Raw genomic sequence first — 20,543 nt, 5'->3', positions numbered from 1 at the left:
CCCAAGTAACCCAAGTGTAACCCAAGTAACCCAAGTGTAACCCAAGTAACCCAAGTAACCCAAGTGTAACCCAAGTAACCCAAGTAACCCAAGTAACCCAAGTGTAACCCAAGTAACCCAAGTAACCCAAGTAACCCAAGTGTAACCCAAAGTAACTTCGGGGGTGGGGTCGCTTCGCTTGTCTTTACTTTATCCTCACACTCGGTAACCGTAACCTAGCGTTGGGAGGGGGTTCGACGTTCGGTGGAGGGCTGTGTGGTGCGGTAGGTTATGTTATGGTAGGTATGTTAGCTTGCACTATTTGTTGACAGTGCGTATGAATATTGGTACGCTACTACATTTTTGCGATTGCGTTCGAGTGTGCTATTCGGTGAAAATGGGTTCATATGTCCCAAGTTTGCCAGAACCGGGTTATGCCTTATGCACCAAGCCACTCACTTGTGTTCTATCTTCTTCGTTTATATAGTTCTTTTAAATTATTTTACTTTGTTTATCTTTTCATTTGTCACCTCTTCGTCTCTTCACCTCTTCAACGATGTGTTACTGTTCATTACTTCTCCTCTGCAATTGTTCAATGATGTGTTCATTTGTTCATCTCTTCATCTTTTCACCTCTTCAACGATGTGTTATGTTACTCTTCACCTGTTCCCTCTTCAACGATGTGTAATTGTTCAACTTTTTATCTCTTCGCCTCTACAATTGTCAACGATTTGTTATTGTTCAACGATGGTTTGGTTTGTTCATGTATTGGTTACCTTCAACACTTCACCTCTTCAACTGTGTGTTGGTGTACCTCCAATTTCTCTACTGTTCATTTGTTCATCTCTTCGACTGTTCAGCGATTTGTTATCGTTCAAAGATGTTTTAGTTTGTTCATGGGTTATGTTACTGTTCGCCTCTTCAACTGTTCAACGATATGTTAATGTGTTAGTGTACCTCCTATTTCTCTATCTGTTCATTTGTTCAATTGTTCACCTGTTCAACGATGTGTTACTGTTTATCTCTTCCCTTCTACAATTGTCAACGATGTGTTCCTGTTCAACGATGCTTTAGTTTGTTCATGTATGGGGTTACCTTCAACACTTCAACGGTTGTTGCTGTGTTACTGTGTTGCTTGGGTTAGTGTACCTTCAATGCAACTCCTTTTCTTACTTTGCAACTGTGCATGCTTCCCATCCATGTCCCTCTGTTCCTTTGCCATTCAATATGTCTAACGTCCAACGCCTATGCCATGCCACTCTCTTCACTCCCGACCCCTCTTCCTCTCTATCTCTCTCTCTCTCTTTCACGACTCTGTCACTATTCTCTTTTGCGATCCTTTTTTCCTACAAATTACAAATTACAAATTACATATCAATTTACTAGCTATTTTCCATTTCTATTTTCTGCCTCTCCAAAGCTTTGCGAGAATCCTCATCTCTCTCTCTCTCGATGTGTTCACATACGAATGCCTGGCTACTTCTACTTCTATCTCCATCTCCAACTCATTCTTTATTTCTATATTTTTTATATATTTTTTTTATTTATTTTTTATTTTACCTATCTTAGCTACCTTGTCTATGTCTTGCGTGTGCCTGTCTTCCTGTCTCCCTTGTTTTTCGTCTTCTGTTCTCTAGCTCTCCCTCCCTCTCTCTCTATAACTTTGTCTTGCGAATACATCCCTCCGTTATGTGCACATTTTTTATTTATTTTTCTATTATTTACTTATTTTTTTATTGTCTCGCTATATTTTTAGCGACTCTCTTCTCTTATTGCGTCTCTGTTTATTCCAAAGTTCTGTTGTCTGTCTTTATGTCTACATGTCCATATGTCTATATGTCTATGGCTGTCTTTGCGATTGTGCAATTATGCAATTCTACAACTATGTTAATGTATGAATATGTCTCTTTGTTTCCTAGACTGTGTCAGTCTGTGTCGCCAATGTCAAGCAATGCCATCCATTGATTTACTTACCCTTTGTTTATTATTTATCATTGATCTATCATCGAATGCTTTGCTTGTTTATGCTAGTTGTTTTTTCTTTAGTTATTTATTATTTATTCCTTTTTTCCCTATTTCTGTGCCTCTATCCTTATGCACTTTTGGGCCCAAGTGTTTGTCTTCTTCCTTTTGTAATTTCCTTCGTCTCTATCTCTCCCTCCCTAATTTTTACGATTTTTTTATCTTTTTATATATCTATTTCTATCATTCTTGCTTTCGATCTTTCCACAGCGTGTGTCTTGGTATGTCTACTTTTCGTATTGTCAACAATCTTTTGCTTCACTCAAGCAATTCTACATCTTTACTTTTCTAATCAAAAAGCTTACACTTGTTTTTTAAATTATTTAATTTTATTTTATTATCCTGTCTTGTCTACCCTAATTCAATCAACTAGTCGGTTTTATCTGTGTCTCTCTCTTCCTCGCTCCCAAACTCCCTGCTTTCTATTTATTTATATTTCTTTTATTTTGTTTTTATATTTTGTTTCTTTTTGTCTTGTCTTGTCTTGTTATCTCCTTTTTAAAAAATAAAAAAAAAAATATCCAACTTACTTACTGCCTTCCTTACTATCATTGCCTGGTCTGTGTCTGTGTCTTTGCTTTGCACTTCTATTAGTTCCACTTCCTTCACCTATGCAACCAACTACTCTTGTTTTATTTTTAACGACACTCTTTTTTTAGTGTCAGTGTCAGTGTCAGTGTCAGTGTGTGTATGCATCTTTGCGACCACCGACCGCTTCTCGTAAACACCGACCAAGTCTTTCTCTTCTTGTTTTATTTCATTCTTTTATTCTCTTTCATCCACTACCTTTTGTATAATATAAAAAATACAAATCAAATCTCGTCTTCAGCTGTCTTTTTCCTCTTCTACCTCCATTGTTCCTAGCTTTCACCAGTTCCTATATATTCTGTGTATGTATGCCTATGTCAATAAATTCATTTTACGAATTTGCAGCGAATATTCATATTGATTCGTTTATTACTATTTTCCTTTTTTTTTCAACTCTGTATACTACCAATTCCTTGGGTTCCACCACACTTCACTTAACTATATTTCCCTCATCTGTTAAAACTTTTCATCGCGAATTATTCACTCGTTTCTCCTTCAAATCGACCAAGAAATGGCTTCTTCTACTAGTAATTTTTTATATTTTTACATATATTGATTTGAAATACTGGTTGTTTTTCTCGCTCATTCTTTGACATAATCGAAAAAGAAATTTACCAATATACTTTTTATTTATTTATCTTTATATATAAAACAAAAATTATTTTTCCATCAATTCCATCAACATTGAACCGATAAATTATTCAAAAAAACAACATTACAAACATATACAAACTCTCAAGACTCATTTCCAACCCAACATCTAGTGTCCATACTGTATGACTCTAACTTGGGACTGTATCTCCAAGTATATCCAAGTCTAACCCAAATGGTTCCCCCCTGCCCTGCCTGTTCGCCTATATGTATATCCATATCTCTCCGACTTCCCCTCGACCCTCTTCTGCTTATCTTTATCTTTTTAGCAAACAAGTCCCGTCCTTCCTTCTTTTTCTTCTTTCTTTCGCTTTTTTTTTTGTGTACAGTGAAAAGTGTACAGTGTAACGTGTATCCTTTATTAGCTATGCGTTGAATCCAAGTGCTAAACGTTTTCTTGTTGTTTGTGCTTCATTCTGTACGTATTTTTGTGCTGCTTTTTGTTTTTTCATTCTGTATTTACTGTTGTCTTTGTGTAATGGCTACCTCATCCCTCAACTAAACGAAAACGAGCGACAGCCTTGCAAACCCAAACCGTTACCGGGGTTACTTGGGTTAAGGGTATACAGGTTGTCTGGGTTAAGGGTATACGGGTTCTCTGGGTTAAGGGTATGTGAGCGAAAGTGTTATGGGTTACGGGTTACGGGTTAATTATTTTTCTGGTTTGGGCCTATTTTATGTTTTGTGTAGTCCGTTGTCTTTTGTGTAACGAAACTAACTTAACTGACTGACTGACTTCCAACCCAAGTAGTCTTGAAATAAACGACATGATAATTCCAAAATCATTGCCTGGGTTGCGAGCGCGAAAGTGTCGTATGTTAAGTCTTACCGTGCTACAAACTGTAGGCGGAATTGTCATTTGCCGTGTGCCGTGTGCCGTGTGCCAAATGCCTTGGGTTGAGTGTGAATACTAAGCGTTTGTTTTTTTGCAAAAGTGAACCCTTGCAAGCCTTATGGTTGCAGTCTTACTTTTCTGTTTCCACTGAAAATACTAATTACAGTGTTGTATCATACTGAACTGCTTTGGTTCTACTGTCTACCTTTTCTGTTCACGTCCTCCGAGTTGTCTGTCAATCAACTGAACTGAACTCAACTCAACGAAACTCAACTCAACGATTCCAAACGGAAAAGCCTTCCTCTATATGTATTCTAATGTTTTTTTGTTGTTTTTAGTGTAGTGTTTGATGTATCTGACGTGTCTGATGTGTGCTACGTGCAATACAAAAGTTTGTAGCTGTATGACCTATGTGTGTAATGTGTTCAGCGTTTATTTGTTAAAAACCTTATCTTGGGTTACCATCCTACATGTCCGAGGTATTGAAAAAAAAAAAAAACCGAATACCAACGTTTTGTCCAACGACCCAATCGAAACAACGGCTTAGCCGAAAGCTGCATGGTAGTTTCACATATATGACAATCAAATACTTTTTGTGCGAGATATGTGCAAAAGCTTTCGCGATCAAAAAATATTAAATATTGTATCTTTTTACAAATCAATGTACAAATTGGTGCAAGCGTAAGTGAATGTTTGAAAACACATCTGCCGCAACCAAATCAATAGTTATATAAATTTGTAGAGAATAGTACCAAGAATCAACATCGCTCTGTTCATTTTGCGAGTTTTATTTGTTTATTTCAACTAATAATTCTTGCAAGTATTTCTCAGTGTTGCAACAGCAACAGTATAATGCAAACGTTCGCTGGCAAGTACTAGCAAGTACATTTGATTTTCTACAGTTTCATGATTTTCTTTACGATTTTTCTCTATTTTCTACTTATTTATATTTATTTATGTTTTCTTTTATCGTTTTCCATAGTTTAATATAGTTTTAGTACTTGTATTTCATTTTTTCATTTTTTTTTTTTTTTTTCAACCATTTTTTAGAATGTTTGTTTGTTTATTAACGAAAAAAATTTAATTCTTTAAACACTTATAACGAAAGTACGGTACAATCTACTACCCATAATAAGGCATACGCGTTCGAAAGCGTTGTTCACATATAGCAAAGGGGCTAAAACAGTTTTACCAAAACGAGCGTGGTCGTAATAGTATACTAACATCCTTTGCGGCTGCAAACATTAAAGAAAAATAGCAACTTAGTTTAACAGCGGGTTTACAAATATAGCGAAAGACACAGTAGCGTGAAAGAGGTAATAGGGAATTGCGTTAGTATCCTCCCGAACAAACTATGACGCTCAAGTGTTGCTCCTTCTTTTCATTTACTGAACCATATCATTAAGCATGGTATGCTGCTGTAATATTACAAACAATGTCTTGTCCTATATAACACTATAGCAGACTTTATTACTCAAAGTAATTTCCTTTCAAACCACTGCTACAGCTCTCTCGATCAACCAAATAAGTTCAAAGTTGAATAAGTCGACGAAAACTCGACGAAATCGAATGAAACAAACATCAATTTACTTGTATTCTTTTCTATTTTTATATATATCAAGAAATGTTTTCCTACGAGATTGAGCCAAGAAAAGCCTTTTAAAAACAACAAGAATGACTTTTAAAAAACAAAAGAAATCATTGAAAACAAATTTTCATCAACTGATTTGTTTCTACTTGGCTATCGTTTTCACTTGGGTATTACTTACTACTTACTACTTACTACTTACTACTTACTACTTACTACTTACTACTTACTACTTACTACTTACTACTTACTACTTACTACTTACTACTTACTACTTACTACTTACTACTTACTACTTACTACTTACTACTTACTACTTAACTTACTACTTACTACTTAGACTTAGTACTTGGGACTTACTACTTTTTACTTAGTACTTGGGACTTCGACTTAGACTTCAAAATGTGAATTTTAAACTTGAATATCTCGACGAATATTCGACTTGTTCGAGTCAAACAAGTTTCATTTTACTCTTATTCTTTTACATTTTTACATATATGAATTTTAATTTTATAGCAAAATTGAGCCTTCAAACGATTCAAAAAAAACAACACAGTTATTTTATTTTTAGACGTGCAAACGAAAATAAATCCAAGTCAATTTTCGTTTTTTTATTTCAAGATCCTTCCATTCTCTATTCTATACCTAACATAGCTGATTCCTATTTATTCTAACCCCATTCTAAATACGATTGCTTAGTTTTTTGTTGTAAAGAAACAGTTTCCTTCTTCATCATTCAATTTAACGACATTATAGAAACTGAAATCGTTCAACCAAGTTTAATATTTCATATTTTTTCACAAACATCATCACCAACACACTTGATGTTGTTTCATAAAGTCTTTGAAACTTTCTAGATCCACTCTGTTGTATGTTTAAACATATTCCTTCCCATAAACAGACAAAGACTTACATATCATCGTCATCGTCTTGCCAATGCTTGAAATGAAAAAGTCTCAATCTCTCAGAGAGCATCAAGAATGTCAGTCACTAGAAAGTAAACAACGTTCACAAATTCAGATGTCGTGCCACTCGGCTGACAAATAAAGTTAAAAAGATTTTGATCGTCCAAATTTCCCTCTAGAAATTGATTAGCAATCGCTTGCTTATAATTCCCATTGCTCCAAGCAAAAAAAGCAACTTTGCCAAGTTTTCCCCTAGCCCACGATTTGCACTTTGACTTGTACGGAAAATCCTCTTCTAAATGTTCAAATGTCGTTAATCCGCAATACATACAAGCTCCCGAAAACTGAAACTTATACGGACACTTGAATCTCGTGTGATCAGTTTGTCGACATCGAAAGCATCTTTTCACCTCTAAAGGGCATGTATTCTTGTGTATTACAGAGCGGTTTCCACCTTGTTCAACAAAACATGATATGCATTCTTTTCGAAATTCTCTGAAAAACTTTTCCAACAAACTTGTCTTTGACAAACTGGCCATCAAATGCCTTTTAACACCTTCGCACCGGTTATCATATCCCAATTGATTCTTCTTGTGCAAATTATAATCATCACCATCGCCATCGCCATAGCTATCGCCATCGACATCGACATCGACATCGCCATCGCCATGAGTTTCTAGAAACGAACGTTTTCTAGCGTCAGTGCTTTTCGATAGTGTCGGCGATGAGAAAAAAGTTGTTTCAGAATGACCTGATTTGCTGCTCGAAACATCTGTCTTGCTTGTCGAACTTACTGGGGTGACTCGACCATAACTACACCACTTTCTTCGTTATCCTTTGTGATTGTGCAATTCATCAATTTTGAATCAGCAGACAAAGCATCTGAAGAACAAGCGCTTTGCGGTGTGGGTGGTGATCCACTGGCAAGATTCTTCTTCCGTGTCGGTGTCAATGTCTCCTTGTCTTTGTCTTTGTCTTTGTCTTTGACCTTGTCCTTCTCAACAGAGAGCAGCTCTTTTTCTGTTTCTTTTTCTCTTTCATCCAGTAATCCCGGGTTACATCGAGAACAAACGACATAGTCAGGCAAAAAGTCACAACCACTGCATTGATCATCCATCTCACTTGCTAAAAACGACCGAACGCACATTGATTTGTCCTCAACGAAGTTTTTCATCCTAACGTCAATATACGCTGACGTAGACACTTCATACTTGCTGTAAAACATAGAAGCAATCGAAAACTTGCCATCCCTTCCAGCACGACCTGTTTCCGGAGCAAAATCCATAGACGTAGACGGTGACCCATAGTGAATTACAAGACGCACTTCCGGGTAATCGATACCAAGCCCAAAAGCTTTCGTGGCCACCATAATACGATTGTTGTTGCTTTCCAAGTCTGTAAACATATTAAAACATGTATGTCGCTCTTCCTCTGCCATATCACCTGTATACGAAACGGCACAAGTTTCGATCCTTTCTGCAGAATTTATTTTGACCTGCAATTCCTCCACGTTTTTCTTTGTCCGGCAAAATAGAATTGCTCGGCCATTTCCCTCAAAAACTCCAGCTCTTATCATCAAGTCGCGGAGATCGCTTAAAAACTGTTCCTTGTCAAGCTGCTTTAATAAATAATGAATGTTTTTTCGAGCCGTTAGTGTTTTGATTCCTTGAAAGTGCGTACAAAACGTCTCGCTAGCACGAGCCTCCAGTTCACGGGGAAACGTAGCGCTAAGAAGAATGATTGGCGCCGCAATTCCAGACAACCTTGACGCTTTCCACAAAACGTGCCTCCAACCGCCATCTGTCAACAAACTATGCGCCTCATCAATAACAATGCGGGCCAGCCGTCCATTGGCCGCAAGACTCTCAAAAAAACACAGTGCTTCGTTCGTCAATGCCGAGTCATAAGAAAGAATAAACATGTCCGGTAGATTATATGAATCTGGCGGAGTCCGCTTATATACTTTCCAGTCATTAGAACAAACCAGAGTTTTCGCTTCGTTTGCTCTTCGTGCCATATCCTGCCATAGAGAGATGAGAGGTACCAGAACGACGGTAATAAGTCCAGTCCGCTTTTGCTTTTCAATAAAGGCGGGCAATAAAAAAGATAGAGATTTCCCTGAACCTGTTGCAAGTACCGAGATCAAGTTGACACGTTTCAAATACGAAAAATAGACAGACTGAAGTTGCTCCATAGAACGAAACTTTGATGGCTTACCATAAAACTTTGATAAAGCATACACGCAAAGTCGAATCGTCGATTGAGATGGACACATAGATGGTGATGGTGATGCATACAAACTTGGGTTACTTTGTATTTGCTGTTCTTCGGTCCCAGTCCCAGTCCCAGTCTCAGTCGTTGTCCTGGTCCTTGGTACAACAGCAACCGCTGCTTGGTTCGTATTCAAATTCAAATCCAGCTCTTGACATTGTTTTCCTTCCCCACGACGAGTCTCTTTTTCGACGACATCGGTGTTTCCATAAGTGTCGCCGTCCTGCGTCTCAGTTTGTGCTTGTGTCTGCACTTCTTTCGCTTTCCATACCGCCAAACGTTGTTGCATCGTTTTTATCTCGTCAGCTTTTTCCAATAATTGGTCAATTTTGTTTTGTGGCTTGCTGGTCTCAATTATGAATCCACCGCTACTATTGTCTTTGATTTCTAACAGCTCTTGCCATCGAAAACTTGCCCGAAAAAAGTTTGTGAAAAAATCCGCCGGCAAGTTATTCAAATTGTCGGAAGTGCGACCATAAATTAGCAAAGCCGTACTTCGTGCATGACCAGCTTGCATGTCAAAGAATGAATCTCTTACCCCTTCTTCTTCAATATTTCTTTCCTTTAAGTAGTGGGAAATATGACGATAATTCCGAAATCCCAATGACTTTTGAATATTCTCATAAGTCACTCTTGGGAAAATCCGATAGGGAGCATCCGTTGTCAATAGCTGACCTCCTACAACAAACATTGCCTTGTCATATATGGAGGCCGCTTTGGCGTCGTGAGTTTCTACATAACTTAACTCAACAAAGACTCAAATGGTCGCACTAACGCATAGTATCGTATTGCAAGTATGGAAAGAGGCTCGGGCAGAAACCTTGCAATGGGCTTTTCAGCAAACTTCATGTTTCGTGTCTTGTCATACCTGGTGTAAATCATCAGTCTTCCCAGTAGAACGTACAGCTCTCTAGCCTTAAACTTTGTATTCTTAAAATACCAGTAGCCCATTTCTAGCTTCGCCAATGCACGGATAGATCGAATTGGGGTCATGTTGAAACAATACCAAAGTTGGGCTCAAGCCAATAAGCGAATGAGCATATCCTTCTCTTCTTTTCAGCAAATGAAGCATTCGGTTGGTTTCACTTAAATAATCAAACAAATTACTACTCCCTGGCGTAATATATCGAAAAACTTGGGAATATGCAATTGAATCTAATTTGTGATAATCTGGAATGGAAGACACAATTTTTCCTCTACCAACCGTCGAAATTCTGACACGGCGACTAGACGACAACTTAAATTCATCGAGCAAGATGTGGACGAATCGACAATCGCCGAAGAAACTTTCTATCCGTCTTCTCCAGCAACCGGAGCACAGTTTACTTTGAAAAATAGACGATTCCTCTGATTGATTCCTTTTTTCGTGATAATGACTGCAGCAGTACACGCCGTTCGCATTCTTTCAAGCTCTTTTCTTCCGTGATAATGCCTTATATGATGACGAAAGGTGTCGAGATTTCCATGCACATAACCGTTCCCGCTCTCTATGCAGGGTATACACTCGTATCCATTCAGCAATACAAGAAGTCCACGAATATACTCGTATACTTCTTTAGGAGAAGAATACTCTGCCGATACCTCTTGCGTAGTCGAAAAACTCCAATTATTTAGCTCTGTAGCCGAATCCAAATTCATTTCTGATTTATGCCATACTATTGCTGTCGAGAAAGAAATTGTACAATTCAAATATAATAGTGATTGCACAATGATACATGCACCCCATTAGAACATGCAGCTCTTTACATAGATGATATAAGTTTTTTGATAATACGATACTACTAGCAATTGTATGCTATCAGCATTACTAATATATAATAATATGCTCATAGATGCGCGTAAAGACATAATTGTCATAACCGGTATACGATATTACTGTATTTTGATTCAACAATCATAATGTATTATCAAAAAATGTTGTTACAAAAGTAAAAATTCATTTCTGCGATTGAAAATCTAAAAAATCTAGAACTAAGGTTATTAAGGAACTTAGTAATCCTATCAGGGTATTTATATACCTCTAGTTGAAAAATCCAATCTTCAGATTGGAAGATTTGACTGATCTAGCTAAATAAATTGTTTATACAACTTGCTTAGTGACTCAGATCCCTGGAACTATTACTATTCTTTTCTAGTAGTAAAAAGCTAACAATGTTAGTATTATTCTTGTTTATTTGTATATTTGTTTCCACTGAAAACTTATTCTCTTAACAACGAGACTTCGCCTGTGACACTGTTGTTTATAATCTGTAATAAAGAAATCTATCGTATTATAACACTATAAATAATCTCGTCTTTGACATTTCGTAGTTTCAAAGTTTATATTTAAAGTACAACAGTATTCTTCTCCAATTTACCCAGGGCAAGTTAAGTCAAAGTAAAAGTTAGCTATTGAGTAGAAGTGGAGGATAGTGGGTAGAAAAGAAAAAAGGTTCCCATAATTATCAATTAAAAACTGATAAATAATAAACATAATGACATAAGCCCGCTTTTGTATTGTCGAAAATGGAGGGACATCAAGAACAATTCCCTGAAGGCTTAACGATTCTCGAAAAAGAGACAAGTAGTATAATGGGAGAGGAGTTACAGTATCCAAAATCATACCCTGATGTTATTTTTTTGGTCGACATTGACAAGAATGACCCTCAACGACCCATGAACTGGTCTACTGTGAAGAAAATCGTCCACACAGCTTTGTACGGACTGACAACGTTTGCTGCACAGTTCAACAGTACGACAATGTCACCTACTGCTGAACATCTGACAAACGTATACCACATCGGGGAAGAAGTGGCGACACTAGCTACGTCGCTCTATGTCTTGGGAATTGCTTTTGGCCCTATGATTTTTGCACCTTTCTCAGAAATGAATGGCAGAAAAATGGGAGTCTTTTTGCCTTTTTTCATCTCCATAATCCTCACGACAGGTACTGCTAGTGCTGATAGTGTGGCCGCCATTATGTGCACTCGTTTCTTTTCCGGTTTGTTTTCTGGCGCTCCCATTGTTTCTTCGGGTGATGTACTGGCTGACCTTTGGAACCCATCCCAAAGAGGCACTGCTTTAGTTTTTTATGCCTTCTTTGTTGTTAGTGGTGCTGACTTTGGTCCCATCATTAGTAGCTTGCTTTCAGAAGGTTCGGATACGGCCTGGAGATGGCCATTATGGTTTATAGTGATCGTACAGTCTGCGATTTTACTTGTTAGTATAATCATGATTGATGAAACTTACGTCCCCGTAATTGAAGCTCGTCAAGCAAGAAATTTACGGTTAACCACAGGAAATTGGGGTCTCCATGCTGCTCATGAACGATACAAATTAGACGCAAAGGAGTTTGTTACCTTTCACCTTTTGCGACCTTTTGCAATGCTGGCAACTCCGGTCGCCTTTTTCATCGCCTTGTTTGCTAGTTATGTATACGGCATTCTGTATTTAGTTTTAACTACCATTCCGTATACATATTACCAGTCAAGAAACTGGCAGGGAACCGTTGGTACACTTCCCTTGATTGCAATGTTTTTGGGCTTAGTAACAGGAGGTGTGTTGAATATTTTCTGGAATAAAAGATACGCGAAATATCTGACAAAAAACGGTGGAAAACCTCTTCCTGAAGAAAGATTACCCTTGATGATGATGACAGGCTGGCTTATGCCGGCCGGAATATTTGTTTTTGCTTGGACTTCATATGCCAATATTCATTGGATAGTATCATTTATTGGTATATTTTTGATTGGTGTCGGATTTGAAACGATTTTCCAGGGTTGTCTTAATTATCTGGTTGATACGTTTACAAAATTTGCTGCATCGGCTATCGCTGCGAATACATTTACTAGATCAATTTTTGGAGCTACGTTTCCTTTATTTTCGCGTATTATGTTTCAAAAGTTGGGGATTCACTGGGGAGGGACTTTGGTAGGATTTATTGCTCTTGGAATGATCCCAATTCCTTTCGTGTTTTATCGGTTTGGTGAAAGTTTACGGCAAAAAAACCCATATGTGAAGCTTGTGTCTTGACTCACTCATTCGATATTTCTTTCGTCGCCAATCTATACTCTATACTCTATACTCTATACTCTATACTCTATACTCTATATCTAATTTACTTTACTGAAAGGAGGAGACGGGAAACTAGTCGTCTAGTTTAGAGCCATACAGATAGGGTTATTAACAGCTATATGAAAATAATGGGACGAATAGCTATGCTACACAGTTAGCAAACTGAAATTGAACCGAACCGTCTACTATCATCACCAATGAAGCTATCAAATATTCAAGATTACATTACAATAGGATACGAACCATAAGAGTCATAACGGTGAAAAAATCAGATTTTGGATTTTAGATTTCATAGCTTACATTATTTTTATCACACTGCTACTTGATATAAACAATATTGAAATGAGTAACCTTTTAAAGTTGATAAATATTCATAAAAAATGTCAAAAAACTAGATTAAGAATCATTATATTATGCCATTATAAATTCTCATTAGAATACAATCATATCATCATAAACTCATTACCGCTAGCCCTTTAGCTTAATTAATGGCGATTTGCTTCTTGGAGCGAGATTCCTCAATCTTGGGCAAGACAACGCTTAAAATGCCATTGGAAAATTGAGCTTCAATACGATCGGAATCGATCCTGCTGGGGATAGAGATAGTTCGAGAGAAGGAACCAAAGCGACGCTCAGACCATCTGTGGTTTCCTCGATCTCCTTCGCTCTTGCGCTCATTCACGGATTTACCAGAAATGGTAAGCTTTCCTTCGTCGTAATGAACTTGAACGTCTTGCTTTTTGACACCAGGAAGTTCTACATCAACAGCAACCGTGTCTTTGCCTTCGTGAACATCAATGGCGGGTGACAAATCAACAGCACGATCCTGGCGTTGAACGCGAGGAGAATAACTCAAAAAGTCGGAAAGACCGTCTTGAAATGGGTATAAATCGAAGAAAGGTTGAAGAGACATTGTAAATAGCGCTTGTTTTCACACTTGAAAATAAACTATAAAATTAACTCTTGTTCTTTTTTTTGTCAATGTTGTTGAACCTCCTCTACTTCACTCCTATTTATACTTGAACTACTGAAAATAACAAACTTTCTATAAGCGACCTAGTACTTTCCAGATTTGTGATGACTTGCCACCTCTTGGTCCTTCTAGAGATTTCGACATTGTTCCTTCTACTTCTTTCTTGCTTGTTTTTGTTCTTTTTATTAGTTTTAACTATTATTATAATTTTCGCTTTTGTTTTCATGGATAATCTGCATTTTTTTGGCTTGTTTACCTTGTTATAGTGGCCGTTCTAGATACCTCTAGAAACTAACATCATATATCAGATATTCTTCTTTGTATGTGTTACCTTCTTTTCCATTTGTCATTTACAAACAGCGTGGTAAGCAAGGTAGTTGTTTTTAGTTTTTTTTTTTTTTTCAATCATATTGCAATCTGATTCTCAAATTATGGATTTTTTTTGTCTTGTATCTTATTTAAAAATTAAAATTATTAAATTGTATTCAGCAATTTTGAATCCCCCAGTCTGAAAAAGATTCCGACTGTAGATATACCAAAGTACTGGGCATAAAGAATGTCTATCTAAAACCAAACTTATTTTTTAGGAAAAAAAGGAGAACTGGTGTTAATAAGATCGAAAAACATCCGTGATTTCACCGAATTACAAGTCTGACGGAAAAGCGAAAAAACGAAAAAAAAACGATCCTTCTTTGAACAAGAACTCCTTTATATTTTCTTTGCAGTAAGTAATGACAGGCTGCATTGAGTTATAAAGAGTCAAGCTACGAAAAAAAAAAAAACGCATTGTATATTACCCAGCATCCTCCATTGAGTTCCACAAAGGACCAAGGTTGAGCAAAAGGAAGCTAAATCTAAATTTCAAAACACCAACGTATGGAACAAACTGCATAGATCTCGCTCTGTAGCGTCTAATCTATTTGCCAAGAATGCCCCAGTCACCTTGTCCCCAAGTTGACTTTAGCGTCCAGTGTTTCATCTTCCACAATCCGTCTCCAGAATCCTTAACCAGCTCCACCCAGTACAATCCACCAGCAAGCAGAAAGTCAGAGCCGGGATTCATGCCCTCTCCACCACGGTAGTGTTGAGAAAGAGCAGAGCATGTCACCTGAGCCTTCGAGTCTCCTTCTATGATGTTGATACGCATGTTGGAAAGGAAGTGGTTGGTGTCCAATTTGGTGAGCATGGCGTAGCATTGACTGTAAATGGCATCGTAGCCTTCCATGATGGTACCGTTGACGTCCAAGACGGCATCAGTGGTAAAGGCAGATTTGAAGAGAGCATCGTCGGCTGTGTCTAAGGCCATGACGCTGCGATAGAGGGCATCAGCGACGGCGTCGCGGCCGCTTAGGGCAGGTGTGAGGATAGCTGGAAGTGCCGGCACGGACATGATGGATATTCTCGATATAGTCTGTACTGGATTGGGTTACTCGGGTGAGACTTGGTAGTTTGGGTTTCCTATATAGCGATTGTAGGTAGGATGGCAATGAGTGAAGGATTTAGGGTATTTATGCCAAGCTGGAAGGATGGTGCTTTGTCATGCTTTTTCAGGCTATTTACATGATTGGGACATGCTAACAGGTATGCTTTGTCATGCTATGTTATCTTTGACGGATGGCGTTAACGGGGCCCAAGGGTGTCAAGGATATCTGGCGGTCGGTTGCAAGTCCGACATACTATACTAAGTGTTTCTGAGTACAAGAGTGTACCGTGAAATACAGCAACTACTGCACACCTTACTGTGATCCACAGCTCTACCCACAGCTTGGGTTACACTACTAGGGCATAGCGGCTTATAGCTTTACGGAACAGTAATGTGTATTTGGTATCCTAGCTTTTAGAAAATCGAAATTCGTGAATTACTCGACGTCTAGCAGTCAGAAACATTCAAATCCCGTTTGTTGTAATTGTGTTTTTTTTTCTTTTTTTTGTTGTTTTTGTTCATGAAAGTCTAAAAATTGTTTATTTTTTCGACAACTACTGTGTGAATCACCCAAAAAAAAAGTTAGAATAGAATGCAATACTATGGAAAAAATACAATTATGAGAAAAATTTCTGTCTATAAAAATCAGCGAAAAAAAGTCTCAATTCAACGCGAAAAACAATGATTAAAAAGTTAAGCCAAACATAACTTAACTTAATGGAATTAATTTATATTGAATCCAATTGAATTGAAACAATTCCTCTCTTTTTCAATGTTTCACCAAGAAAAGAATCAAGTTCATACAATCAACTGTTTCAGTAGACACGCAAGAGCTCTCTCAAGACCAAGACAAAGTCAATTACAAGTACAAACTCAGAGTTCTTTGCCATGGAATTAGACACAAAACTATATAAAAAAAAATAAATTAAAAAATAAATAATTCCAAGTGCATCAGATATACGCATCCCATTGCAACTCAATCCATATACTCAATAACCAAATGTAACCCAAGTGTTTTGTATCGCAGGTAGTGTAGTGTATTTTTGCCCGCAAACCAAACGGCCGCATCGTTACAAGATTAGTGCTGTTTCATTTAGCTGATAAAATTCTTGGAATTCTCTCAAACCTGTCTACATCCAAGTGTTTGTTTACCTACAATTTGTCGAATGCCATCTTATTTATTCGCCGAGTGTTTTGTGCAATGTTAAAATGGTACCGTACCGTGCTTTCCAATGAGACCAAATGTGAGTATGAATGAATGCCCTTGTCTTTAAAGCATAGCAGTTTTCATTTTTCAATGTTTTTATGAATGGAATTGAATTGAATTTGAAATATCTTGTTTTCTGACAAGATTTCACTTTGTCATATGCTGTGTTGACCCAAACCAAACTAAGCTATCTCGTACTGTCGTACTGTATGCAATGCTAGGTTAGGTCTCTAAATGAGTTTGAGGAAACCATTGCTGCTACGATTCCACTTTAGTTATTATTTTCATAGTGATGATTACATATACATTCTGGCTACAGCGGTCGCTAGATAAAAATAAAACCGCTAATCTTGCCATTGAGTCATTCATACTGTTTTATAAAGTTGCCAAGTACTTTTTTCCAATGAATTCCTTCCTTTTTCGTTTGGGTTGATCTCAGCCCGAGCAAGTATAAGTCACGATACGAGTCATAATACTCCAAACGATGAATTGAATTCGTGATTCATCAACAACTAACCGACGACTATTTCTTTTATCTTTTAATGTAAAGAAATATGTAAAGAAAGAAAGAAAAAACAGCGATACCGTCGATTCTAAACCATGCATTCACATAACGAGCATAAACGAAACGAGATTTCCTTTTCCTTTTTCTTTTTATATTCTGTATTTTTATTGACTTTTCTTTACCTTTACCTTTACCTTTACTTTTTTCAAACTATCATTGAGAATATCATAGCATGCCTTATGGCTTCTATTTTGGAAGAGGTAGGATCTCTGTTCTTTTCGAAAAAGTCGTTCAGTAACTATAAGTACAGGAATCAGCGTAATATAACGATTCAAAGAATTACATTTGATTTTCACTTCTATGGTTACACCATACACAATAGTCACAATTATTAAATCCGTAAGTGTCTTTTATATTCATTCTCTAAATTATATATTAATTATTCACAGATTATTTTTCATCAAAAATGCCAATGCTAAATTATCATGAAAACATAATGGTCGTGAACTTGTCAATCGGTTTGCTTTTGCTCCATCAAAGTTTTTCCAATTCGGTCTCAGATTCAGTGAATGGCGATTTGCTTCTTGGAGCGAGATTCCTCAATCTTGGGCAAGACAACGCTTAAAATACCGTGGTTGAATTGAGCTTCAATGCGATCGGCATCTACCTTGTTTGGAATGGTGATTGTTCGGGAGAAGGAACCAAAGCGACGTTCCGACCATCTTTGGTTTCCCTTGTCGCTTTCACTCTTGCGCTCATTCACGGATTCACCAGAAATGGTAAGCTTTCCTTCGTCGTAATGAACTTGTACGTCTTGCTTTTTGACACCAGGAAGTTCTACATCAACAGCAACCGTGTCTTTGCCTTCGTGAACATCAATGGCAGGTGACAAATCGCCAACACGATTCTGGCGTTGGACACGAGGAGAATAACTCAAAAAGTCAGAAAGACCGTCTTGAAATGGGTATAAGTCGAAGAAAGGTTGAAGAGACATTGTAAATAGCGCTTGTTAATTTCAAATAACAATCAATCAAAGAATTCTGATTTCTTTTTCTTTTTTGTCAATGTTGTTGAACTGCCTCTACTTGCCTCTTATTTATACCTGAACACAAGGATGGGTCGATCATTTCTTAAGAGCCCTAGTACTTTCTAGATGCTGCTGGCCTGGCCACTTGGCCACCACCGGGATTCCACGAATTTCCGTGCAATTCATTCATCTCTCTTGTCATAGTTCGTTCTTTCTTTTTCAATCTGAATTAGAAAATAGCATTTTTTTTTCTTTTCTTTTGTTTGCTTCTTTTTTCCTTGAATCCTTTTGTTTACTACTACAGCTTCCCTCGTCATTCTCGATACCTCTAGAAAAATCATCTATTCCTCTTTTGTATGATGAAAAGTAACGAACGTTCTCGCATATTCCAACTTTATTCGTCCAGCTTTCCTTTACCTAGGTGGTGGTGGCCTAGCACAATGTGAATCAATAGAACAGGGAAAAACAGTTTGTTCTCAATCCAAGTGTTGCACTTTACCAATTTTGTAATGAAACAAATCATTCTCCATTTAGCCATGAAAAATAACCAAAGATAGAGCCGAGTCGAATTGGATCTTAAAGGATAGCAGGCCAACACACAATGTTAAAGACAAAACTACAGCAAGACAAATTACTCTTGTTGTTTTTACAAAGCAAATCGATGTCTACGGCCACACCTAGGCGAAAACACCAGTTCCCGTCCGATCACTGCAGTTAAGCGTCTGAGGGCCTCGTTAGTACTATGGTTGGAGACAACATGGGAATCCGGGGTGCTGTAGGCTTTTTTCTTTTTCTTTTTCTATTCCTTCTCTTTTTGTTTGATTTCTTTCTTTTTAAACAAATCTCGCTATTTATATTTGTTTTCTACCTAATAGTTGGGCTGAAATCGTAAATACAAGTAGTAGCCCTTTTGGAGGACAATTAGAAAGGAGGCAAAAAAGGTAGTTGATTTTTATTTGTTTTCTTTTAACAGTTCAATTCTTCATCATTTAATTGAACGATATGATCGAAAACTAAAATAGTTCAACCAGGTTTAACACAACTCTCCTGAAAGGACCTATCATTGTTCTTCTCGAGACCAAGCACAAAGTTTTTCAGCATCGTCCCATTGGTTTTGCACATCTCAACCTCGTTGGATTCCTCCTTGTAGGCTGCATGATGAAAGGCATATAAGTAATATCCGTAACCCCATTTTTGTAAAGTGTCTCTTGCAAATTTGTACAGGAGACCACTGAATCAGATCAATGGAGTGGTGCCTAACCCTCTCAGACAACTTTTCTTTTAGATTCTTTTAGATTACGAGAAATACAATGGATTTCAATACAATAGAGCTCTTTTCATAGTCTTTCAACCATGGCAACAACATTCATCAACGTTTTCGTTGAAGTATGTGGTAATCATTATATTCAATTGTTTCATTTATTGCAAACGAAAATCATACAAAAAAAAAACGAAAACAACAACCAAGTCAAACGTTCCCTGGCTGAATAACTTTGACTTATCTCACCTGCATTGAATCAAACTTGGGCACAGCCAAGAGCGTACCCATTTTAGACAGACGCTTTGCGAAACCTTGGGACATAGAATGTCTGTCCATACCGAAACCTAGTTTTCCGGGAATAAAAGAAGAACTGATATCAATATGACCGAAAAGTCCCATGATTTCACCGAATCCAAGAAGGAAATGGAGTTTTACAACTCCGACGAAACAAAAGAAAAGAAAAACAAAACAAAACAAAACAGAAACAAAAGGAAAGGAAAGAAAATTAAAGAGATTTATGCTCAGATATGAAATGTTCAAAGTTAGATGTATGACCTTGAACGGTATGAAACATTTCCCAGGTGCGATGCAATGACTTTTCGGTTACTTCATTTGAGTTTCACTTTTACATTCGTTACTAAGACAGGGTGCGAGATAATGGCAAATTCGTTTGGCAATGTAATAAACAAATGTGGAGTTGTTTTGTAGACATGAGCAACGCGACCGATTATATACCGAGAAAGCTCAAGAGGTTTTTTAGTAGAAATCGAATATATTCTTTCCTCAATCAAATCAAAGGTTAAATGGTCGGCTATCAAGAAGTGACATATAGGACAACACCCACTCCGACAATTGCACATAGTACGCTTGGTTTACATCCTGTAGCAACTTGAGAAAACGATAGAATGACGAGGTGAAGACGTTCGAAAGAGGAGAAGGGAAAACTTGTGACAATGGGTTTCAGCCTGTCGTTTCATGATTCTATGATTCTGGAAGGGACTGCAAAACGGCCATGGACTTGCTATAAATAGGACACTCTCCTCATCATCATTTGAAACCACAATCATCAGTTTGGAAATCATTAAAGTCTTAATCATTGTGTGATTCAGGTACTTTTGAAAAGATTAACAGTAGCTTTTTTATTTTTACTTTGCATCATTCCCTTCACTTTTATATCGTTCACTTTTTATAGTATCCTTTGTAAACATTAGATTGTCTTGCCTTGTCTTATCCATCTATTCATTCATTTTTTCAT

At 37.4% G+C, this 20,543-nt stretch overlaps 5 protein-coding genes and 1 non-coding gene across 6 annotated transcripts; 2 read left to right on the top strand and 4 right to left on the bottom strand.

Annotated features, from left to right (window-relative positions):
* Nucleotides 1-7,358: 7,358 nt before the first annotated feature.
* On the bottom strand, nt 7,359-9,530 carry SOMG_02514 (helicase superfamily c-terminal domain; the record flags this gene model as incomplete). The annotated part of the gene is made up of 1 exon (XM_056181306.1): nt 7,359-9,530. One exon carries the CDS (start codon nt 9,528-9,530, stop codon nt 7,359-7,361), a length of 2,172 nt encoding a protein of 723 aa, XP_056035243.1.
* A 1,814-nt stretch (nt 9,531-11,344) lies between these two features.
* On the top strand, nt 11,345-12,850 carry SOMG_02513 (spermidine family transporter; the record flags this gene model as incomplete). The annotated part of the gene is made up of 1 exon (XM_056181305.1): nt 11,345-12,850. The coding sequence occupies one exon, from the start codon at nt 11,345-11,347 to the stop codon at nt 12,848-12,850; it is 1,506 nt and encodes a 501-aa protein (XP_056035246.1).
* A 523-nt stretch (nt 12,851-13,373) lies between these two features.
* On the bottom strand, nt 13,374-13,805 carry SOMG_02512 (hsp16-like protein; the record flags this gene model as incomplete). Its single annotated transcript, XM_056181304.1, has 1 exon — nt 13,374-13,805. The coding sequence occupies one exon, from the start codon at nt 13,803-13,805 to the stop codon at nt 13,374-13,376; it is 432 nt and encodes a 143-aa protein (XP_056035247.1).
* Nucleotides 13,806-14,781: 976 nt separating this feature from the next.
* Nucleotides 14,782-15,255, bottom strand: SOMG_02511 (SnoaL-like domain; the record flags this gene model as incomplete). The annotated part of the gene is made up of 1 exon (XM_056181303.1): nt 14,782-15,255. One exon carries the CDS (start codon nt 15,253-15,255, stop codon nt 14,782-14,784), a length of 474 nt encoding a protein of 157 aa, XP_056035244.1.
* A 2,307-nt stretch (nt 15,256-17,562) lies between these two features.
* Nucleotides 17,563-17,994, bottom strand: SOMG_02510 (hsp16-like protein; the record flags this gene model as incomplete). Its single annotated transcript, XM_056181302.1, has 1 exon — nt 17,563-17,994. One exon carries the CDS (start codon nt 17,992-17,994, stop codon nt 17,563-17,565), a length of 432 nt encoding a protein of 143 aa, XP_056035245.1.
* Nucleotides 17,995-18,694: 700 nt separating this feature from the next.
* Nucleotides 18,695-18,809, top strand: SOMG_10053. The gene has a single exon (XR_008803586.1). It is a non-coding gene; the product is annotated as a 5S ribosomal RNA (ribosomal RNA).
* Nucleotides 18,810-20,543: the final 1,734 nt, after the last annotated feature.

This window comes from Schizosaccharomyces osmophilus, chromosome 1 (genome assembly GCF_027921745.1).
Source record: "Schizosaccharomyces osmophilus chromosome 1, complete sequence".
Taxonomy (NCBI): domain Eukaryota; kingdom Fungi; phylum Ascomycota; class Schizosaccharomycetes; order Schizosaccharomycetales; family Schizosaccharomycetaceae; genus Schizosaccharomyces; species Schizosaccharomyces osmophilus.
The sequence above is the reverse complement of the archived record's forward strand: the minus strand, read 5'-3'. Positions and strand labels throughout refer to the sequence as shown.